This window comes from Salvelinus namaycush, chromosome 38 (assembly GCF_016432855.1).
Source record: "Salvelinus namaycush isolate Seneca chromosome 38, SaNama_1.0, whole genome shotgun sequence".
NCBI lineage: Eukaryota > Metazoa > Chordata > Actinopteri > Salmoniformes > Salmonidae > Salvelinus > Salvelinus namaycush.
In genome coordinates, this window is record NC_052344.1 from 11,951,885 (window position 1) to 11,960,212 (window position 8,328).

The window sequence follows — 8,328 nt, forward strand, 5'->3', positions numbered from 1 at the left end:
ACTCTACTCAACAAATTGGATGCAGTCTATCACAATGCCATCCGTTTTGTCACCAAAGCCCCATATACTACCCACCACTGTGACCTGTATGCTCTCGTTGGCTGGCCCTTGCTTCATACTCGTCGCCAAACCCACTGGCTCCAGGTCATCTACAAGTCTCTGCTAGGTAAAGCCCCGCCTTATCTCAGCTCACTGGTCATCATAGCAGCACCCACCTATAGCATGCGCTCCAGCAGGTATATCTCACTGGTCACCCCCAAAGCCAATTCTTCCTTTGGCCGCCTTTCCTTCCAGTTCTCTGCTGCCAATGACTGGAACGAACTGCAAAAATCACTGAAGCTGGAGACTCATATCTCCCTCACTAGCTTTAAGCACCAGCTGTCAGAGCAGCTCACAGATCACTGCACCTGTAAATAGCCCATCCAACTACCTCATTTCCATACTGCATTTATTTATTTATCTTGCTCCTTTGCACCCCAGTATACCTACTTGCACATTCATCTTCTGCACATCTACCATTCCAGTGTTTAATTGCTATATTGTAATTACTTCGCCACCATGGCCTATTTATTGCCTTACCTTTCTTATCCTACCTCATTTGCACATGCTGTATATAGACTTTTTCTACTGTATTGACTGTATATTTCTTTATTCCATGTGTAACTCTGTGTTGTTGTATGTGCCGAACTGCTTTGTTTTATCTTGGCCAGGTCGCAGTTGCAAATGAGAACTTGTTCTCAACTAGCCTATCTGGTTAAATAAATGTCAATTAAATAAATGTCAATTAAATAAAATGGGGATAAAAATTGTCCGACTTCTGCCTACATGACGACTGCATAAACTTTACAAAATCATGTGATCATGACGTTTTGACTGCAGTCCCACTGCAAGTTTCTGCAGTTGCTCTTAACCAACTTCATCCTGCAGCCATTGCCTGCATTGTGGGAGGCTACTGTATATTGTTAACCAATTATTAGTTGTTGACTCATGCAAAAGTAACCAAAGAAAATAATTGAAACAGGAACCAATTTTGCCATGATTAATGTATACAAGTGGACAAATTCATGTGATGTTTGAGGCCCTCACACGAATTGATTGTACAATGTACAGTACACACATTATTTCAGTTTGTTAGTGTATGATATGGGGTTTGAAAACATGTTTATTTCGACATTATAAAGAAAAACGTATAAACAATGGCAACACTGCCATATTAATCTGAGTGTTATTGTTGGAAAACCAGATTAGTGTCCGACCTTCAGCTGTCACAGATGCACCTCCCCCGACTTCACTCCTCGACTTTCCTCTACAGTCGGTTGCTTTAGTCTTACCACTTAAACGCTCCCAGTGAGTAGTTATTTATGATGCAAGGTTCTTTGTAGATCAGTCATGCCGCATTCATGTGCTAGTTGAAACTATAAAACTCTAACATGTCCGACTTGCTAGCTGGTTGTAGTAATACGCGTGCCGCATTCAACGAATCAACAAGTAGGAAATGTCCGAGTTTCCTAGTTCCGACTTGCATGTGAAACGGCATGTCGGCAGTCGCTTGCACGGTCGGCTGCCTGCAACGTCTCAGATCGTGTCACTCCTATGCGACGCTCGTCCCTCAACCAGCTGTAATCGGAGAGAGTTTATTTCTGTGATCAAAGCCGTTGCTAGTGGTCTAACTACACTTATGAAAAGTCATCTTAATTTTGGGAATGATCACAAAGTTTATCCAGAACTCAGATTGGAAGGCGTGGGCTTACTTGAGAAATCTTGTTGTAATAAATATATAAGACAAATTCTTCATTCACAAAACCAATTTACACCGAGAGGAAAGGTTTTCTTGAACATGCTTATTCCTGACATTGTCTGGAAAAATGCATGGTTAAGGCCTTACAAATACTGTATACCAAACAAAGTTAAGGAAGTGCACTTCAAAATTTTACATAAGATATATCCATGTAATTCTATGATTTCCAAATTTGTGGCTATTGATGATATCTGCGTTTTCTGTGGAAAAGAAGGTGAGAATCTGTCTCACTTGTTCTTTGAATGTAAATTTGTGTCAGAATTTGGGGAAAACCTTGCAAAGTACTTATTTACCATTATGAACACTTGCTATATTTTTAACATAAAATATATAATATGTTACTATTGCAATGATAACAAAACCACTGAAATGATTGTTAATTTTTTTATTCTTGTTGCCAAATACTTTATACACAAACAAAGATTCCAAAATTCTATACCAAAATTTCCAATTGTTCTGATTGAATTTAATTATCTTATTAAAACATTAACCCTAGTGAATAACAACAAGAATAACATCTTCATGAATCATTATAATAAGATATTTTCAGAGTGAATATAATTGCACTTAAATTGTTTATTTTGTGTTTTATTTTATTTTTATTGATATTTTTTGTATGTTTGAGCATTGTTAATACCTGTGTTTGGTTTGCTAGACATGTTTGATGTAGCAATGTAAGTTGATTTTTGTATTATGAATAAATAAAATATAATTAAAAAAATAACCCAGCTGTAATCGGGGCATGGCTAGAAGGGATCCAACTTTTGTCAAATTAACGTAAAAAGTTCATTTTTAAAATTTTATTTTATCTAACCCTGAACCATTTTTTTAACCTTATCCTAACCTTCTATGAAAAGTCAAATCTGATGTTAATTTGACAAAAGTTGGATTTCTTCTAGCCGTGACCCTGGAATCGACGCGCTGTTTGACGTAATGCTCCCGGGTAGTCAGTTTTCAGCAAGGTAGATAGCGTTCAGCGCTGCACTGCGAGGATTTTATCGATAAGGGAGCCTAGCTATAATGTAATGAAAACTAAATTATATTGTGTGAATAAATCGATTAATAATAAAGCTAATTAATGTTTTTATAACCGAGGGTGTTTAGCCAATTACGTTACTATTAGCTGGCTAATCATTCGCTTTACTAGAGTGTTGCTACCTAGCCGCAGACTTTGTACTGTTACCTAACCTACCTGCTAAGTGAACAAAGGTAAAATGAGCTAAAATGCACTATGCATGACACACGGATAGCTAAATATTACAAGGCTCACAGGATACGTGATGTGACAACAATTAGACATAAGCATATTTCTTTCTGAGCTGTTTTACATCATCTGCTGAATAGTAATTCACCTGTTGAATCTTCTGTCCTTTTCTTCCATCCCAGTAGTGAAGGCTGATACTGTCTCAGGCAGTGACATGGCCAACCCTCTGAGGAGAGAGGTTAGACAGCTGTACAAGAATGTAAGTTCAACACTGACTGACTGCTGTCAATGCACCCACGCTTTGTTGTTGTTACCCACACCTACTTTCAATATGAGATTTGCTTCCACTCATGCAATCTTTTACTGTCTGTCCCAAACAATCCCCAAAGCACTGGGATTATCACTATTAACCTGCCTCCTTCCACTGACAGCTACTGCATCTGGGACGGGAATACCCCCAAGGAGCAGACTACTTCAGGAAGCGTCTGAACAGTGCCTTTATGAAGAACAAAGATGTCACAGACCCCAAGGAGATCAGAAAGCTTGTCGATTGTGGAGAGGCTGTGATTAAGGAACTGGGGACCCTGTACTATCTGAGGGAATATAGCGCCATGAAAAAGCGTTTCTACGAAGAAGAATTGTCCGCCATGCTGAATATGGGCAGACCGACAGACTGATAGCCTAGATGGTTGGCAGCTGAATCTTCAGTATGCGGGTTGTTCCATGAATAGAGAACATTTTGGGTAGTGTAACTTGGTTCCCCAAAAATATTGATTTCACCTAATTTTAACATTCTGTCATAAAGAGCACATGTTCAACTTTCTAAAAAAAAAAAATCCATGTCAAGGGCTTAAATAAAACAAATGACTAGTAAGTGCCATTAAAGTAACAGGGTTGACGTAATAGGTTTGAGGTTTGTCTTAAATTTGCCATACATCCCCTTTCGACAGGGGCAATGGTAACTTGTTGCTTGCAACAGGAAGGGGGATTCGAAATGCAAGCTTCACAAAAATAAAATGTTTTAAAAATATTTCTAGCCTATGGGTAACAGGGTTGACATGTTATGCTTGATGTGCTCTGATTGAATGAAATGAGAAGTCCTAGAGTACCCTCTTCCTTTTGTCTTCTCACCTATTCTTTCTGAAGTTGCTCCTTTTCAGCCTTGATGAGCTTGCCTCCTTTCTTTATGGCAGACTTGAACCAAATCAACAATTCAACTTGATGAACATAAATGTGATCATAAACAAATTTCCAAGCTACTGTATGCTTGCAATTTGTGCGCATTGCAAAAGTGAGTACAGATATATATTTAAAAAAACATAACTAAAGAGTAGAAATTTAAACATGTTATAATCAATTTAGCTAGCTAGCCCTATATCTACTAGGTCTAATATCTCATGAATCTAATGTAGAGAGAGCTATGCTATTCATAACAGTAACAAAGTTAACTTTGCATCCTTGGGTGGCTTACAAGAACATAGAGAATAGAAAGTTAGGAGATATCAAATCAAACTTTATTTGTCACATGCACCGAATACAGTAAGTGTAGACTTTACCGTGAACTGCTTACTTACAAGCCCTTAACCAACAGTGCAATTCAATAAGAGTTAAGAAAATATTTACCGAGTAGACTAAAATAAAATGTAATAATAAAAAGTAACACAAGAATAACAGTAACGAGGCTAGGAGGCACCGGTACCGAGTCAGTGTGCGGGGGTACAGGTTAGTTGAGGTAATTTGTACATGCAGGTGGGGGTGAAGTGAATATACATAGATAGTAAACAGCGAGTAGCAGCAGTGTACAAAATGGGAGGGGGGGTCAATGTAAATTGTCCGATGGCGATTTTATTAATTGTTCAGCAGTCTTACGGCTTGGGGGTAGAAGCTGTTGATGAGCCTTTTGGTCCTAGACTTGGCGCTCCGGAATAGTATTTAGTTGTAGCAAGATAAGGCTGAAAATTGCAAAGTAGAAACACAACACAGACGTGCAGCACGCTTGCAGTAAAAGGAAGCTGATTTGCAGTCACTTGCTCACCTTGAGTCCTATCTAGCTAACGTTAGCTAACTGGTAATCTAATTTACTCTGGCTAGTAACAGCTGGCTATTTATGAAACTAGCTACGTGGCTTGTAAACATATGAACCTAACCACACTATTCATTGTATAACTCTCTGGTTAGCTTGCTATATAGGTAATGAAATAACAATTGTTGGAAAACTGGTTACTATCTTCTCTTTTTGGGATATCTGTCAACTCTTTTCGCGTCCAAGTTACCATGGTTTGCGACATCTAAAACGATTTACGGCGTTGTTTATTAACTCCTATTTGAACTCGTGTGGACGAAGGGCGAAGTAACCAGCTATCGACACTACTTAATTGCAAGGATTTATTGATAAGGGACATTATAATGTAATGGAATCTTGATTATAGCGTGTGAATGAATCACAATGGATGTTTTTATAACAGAGGGTGTTTAGCTAACGTTCATTAGCTAAGATTCGAACAATAATTGTCTGTTGACGTTGTTGTGCTGGGAGACATAACGTTACTTGTATGTCTCCCAGCACAATGTCAAAAGGCTATTATTGGTTTAATTGCATCTGCCAATTATCTAGCCAGCTAACTAATCATTCGCTTTGTGACCTAGTCGCAATGTGGCCCATTTGCACTGTTAACTAACCTACCTGCTAAGTGAACCAAGGTAAAGCTAAAATGTATGCATGACACAGCTAGGATTGTGAGGCTCACAGGATATGTGATGTGTGACAGCAATCAGACATATGCCCATTTCTGAGCTGTTGTTTTACATAATCAGCTGCTGTATGCTAAATCACCTGTTTGTTCTGTACGTTTCTTCCATCCCAGTAGTGAAGGCTGCTACGGTCTCAGGCAGTGACATGGCCAACCCTCTGAGGAGTGAGGTTAGACAGCTGTACAAGAACGTACGTCAAACGCTGACTGCTGTCAATGCACCCAACCGTTGTTACCCACACACCAAATTTTCTTCCACTCATGCAATATTTAGCTGTCTTTCCAAAACAATCCCCAAAGCCTGGAATTATCGTTGGTAACCTGTCTTCTTCCATTGACAGCTCCTGTTTTTGGGACGGGAATACCCCAAAGGCGCAGACTACTTCAGGGAACGTCTGAAGAGTGCCTTTATGAAGAACAAAGATGTCACAGACCCCAAGGAGATCAGAAAGCTAGTTGACCGTGGGGAATTTGTGATAAAGGAACTGGAGGCCCTGTACTATCTGAGGAAGTACAGAGCCATGAAGAAGCGTTACTACGAAGAAGAATTGTCCGCCGTGCTGAATATAGGCAGACCGGTAGACTGATAGCCTAGCTATTTGGTGGCTGGATCTTCAGTGTGCGAGTTTTAGTTTAGCCGTCCATGAACAAGACTGTTATTAGCAACACAAACGTCCTTAATTAAACACAAATGTTAGGTATATATTACAGACAAGTGTTATGAGCTACACTTGCCACTCTGACCCACCTCGAAGTGTGGAATGACATCAACCAAATGACTTCATACAGTTCAAATGACTACAGTTCTCTTGTGTACATAATTGTAAATAATACATGATAGAATGTATTGATAGCGTGTACAAAGTAATGTAATTTAATTATATAAATTGGAGACACAGCTATTTCAAATGAATGTTTATTTTAAATGTACAACACTGATAGCCCTATTTTTGAAATAAATGAGAAACAAGTCATGTCAAAGATATTTCATTTTTAACAATCCTAACTCTACTTGTCTTTTCAAGTTGATGTGATGTAGGCTACATACAGTGTATTCAGAAAGTATTCACACCCCTTGACTTTTTCCACATTTTGTTGTGTTACAGCCTGAATTTAAAATGTATTACATTTAGATTTGTTTGTCAGTGGGCTACAGAAATTACCCTATAATGTCAAAATGCAATTATCTTTTTTGAAATTAACAAATTAATTAAAAACAAAGCTGTCATGTCTTGAGTCAATAAGTATTCAACCCCTTTGTTATGACACGCCTAAATAAGTTGAGTAAAAATCACATAAGTTGCATGGATTCTGTGTGCAATAATAGTGTTTAAAAATATTTTTGGGGTCTACCTCCTTTCTGTACCCCACACATACAGATAATTGTAAGGTCCCTCAGTCCAGCAGTGAATTTCAAACACAGATTCAACCACAAAGACCAGAGAGGTTTACCAATGCCTCGCAAAGAAGGGGACCTATTGGTAAAAAAAATAATCTGACATTAAATATCCCTTTGAGCATGGTGAAGTTATTAATTACACTTTGGATGGTGTATCAGTACACACAGTCAGTACAAAGATACAGGTGTCCTTCCTAACTCAGTTGCCGGAGAGGAAGGAAACCGCTCAGGGATTTCATCATGAGGCCAGTGGTGAAATTTTAAAACGGTTTAAACCTGAGTTGAATAGCTATGATAAGAGAAAACTGAGGATGGATCAGCAACATTGTAGTTTACTCCACAATACTAACCTAATTGAAATAGTGAAAAGCAGGAAGCCTGTACAGAATAAAATATTTTTACAAATGCATCCTGTTTGCAACAAGGCACTAAATTAATACTGCAAAAAATGTGGCACAGCAATTAACTTTTTGTCCTGAATACAAAGAGTTATGTTTGGGGCAAATCCAATACAACACGTTACTGAGTACATCTCTCCATATTTTCAAGCATAATGGTGGCTGCATCATGTTATGAATATGCTTGTAATCGGTAAAGACTGGGGAGTTTTTCAGTATAACAAATAAATGGCACAGGGAAAATCGTAGAGGAAAACCTGGTTCAGTCTGCTTTTCACCAGACACTGGGAGATTAATTCACCTTTCAGCAGGACAATAACCTAAAAACAAGGCCAAATCTACACTGGAGTTGCTTACCAAGAAGACAGTGAATGTTCCTAAGTGGCCGAATTACAGTTTGACTTAAATCTATGGCAAGACTTGAAAATGGTTGTCTAGCAATGATCAACAACCAATTTGACAGAGCTTGAAGAACCGCAAAAAGAGTAATTGGCAAATATTGTACAATCCAGATGTGCAAAGCTCTTAGAGACTTACCCTGAAAGACACACAGCTGTAATCCCTACCAAAAGTGATTCTAAAATGTATTGACTCAAGGGTGTGAATACTTATGTAAATGAGATATTTCTGTATTTCATTTTCAAAAAATTTGCTAACTTTTCTAAAAACAAGTTTTTACTTTGTCATTATGGGGTATTGTGTGTAGATAGGTGAGGATTTGGTGGGGAATTCAGGCTGTAACACAACAAAGTGTGGAATAAAATACTTTCTGAAGGCAC

General features: G+C 38.4%; 2 protein-coding genes across 4 annotated transcripts; both read left to right on the forward strand.

Annotated features, from left to right (window-relative positions):
* The first annotated feature begins 2,699 nt into the window (after positions 1 to 2,699).
* Positions 2,700 to 4,038, forward strand: LOC120031959 (electron transfer flavoprotein regulatory factor 1-like). 2 transcript variants are annotated; one of them, XM_038977829.1, is made up of 3 exons: positions 2,700 to 2,820; positions 3,185 to 3,261; positions 3,434 to 4,038. In XM_038977829.1, exons 2-3 carry the CDS (start codon positions 3,217 to 3,219, stop codon positions 3,677 to 3,679), a joined length of 291 nt encoding a protein of 96 aa, XP_038833757.1. In that variant the 5' UTR covers positions 2,700 to 2,820; positions 3,185 to 3,216; the 3' UTR covers positions 3,680 to 4,038. The 2 variants fall into 2 exon arrangements, with proteins under 2 accessions (XP_038833757.1, XP_038833758.1); XM_038977830.1 differs by having other exon boundaries at positions 2,730 to 3,007.
* A 1,247-nt stretch (positions 4,039 to 5,285) lies between these two features.
* LOC120031990 (electron transfer flavoprotein regulatory factor 1-like) lies at positions 5,286 to 6,726 on the forward strand. 2 transcript variants are annotated; one of them, XM_038977885.1, is made up of 3 exons: positions 5,286 to 5,410; positions 5,870 to 5,943; positions 6,094 to 6,726. In XM_038977885.1, exons 2-3 carry the CDS (start codon positions 5,899 to 5,901, stop codon positions 6,337 to 6,339), a joined length of 291 nt encoding a protein of 96 aa, XP_038833813.1. In that variant the 5' UTR covers positions 5,286 to 5,410; positions 5,870 to 5,898; the 3' UTR covers positions 6,340 to 6,726. The 2 variants fall into 2 exon arrangements, with proteins under 2 accessions (XP_038833813.1, XP_038833812.1); XM_038977884.1 differs by having other exon boundaries at positions 5,292 to 5,410; positions 5,867 to 5,943.
* The last annotated feature ends 1,602 nt before the right edge of the window (positions 6,727 to 8,328 follow it).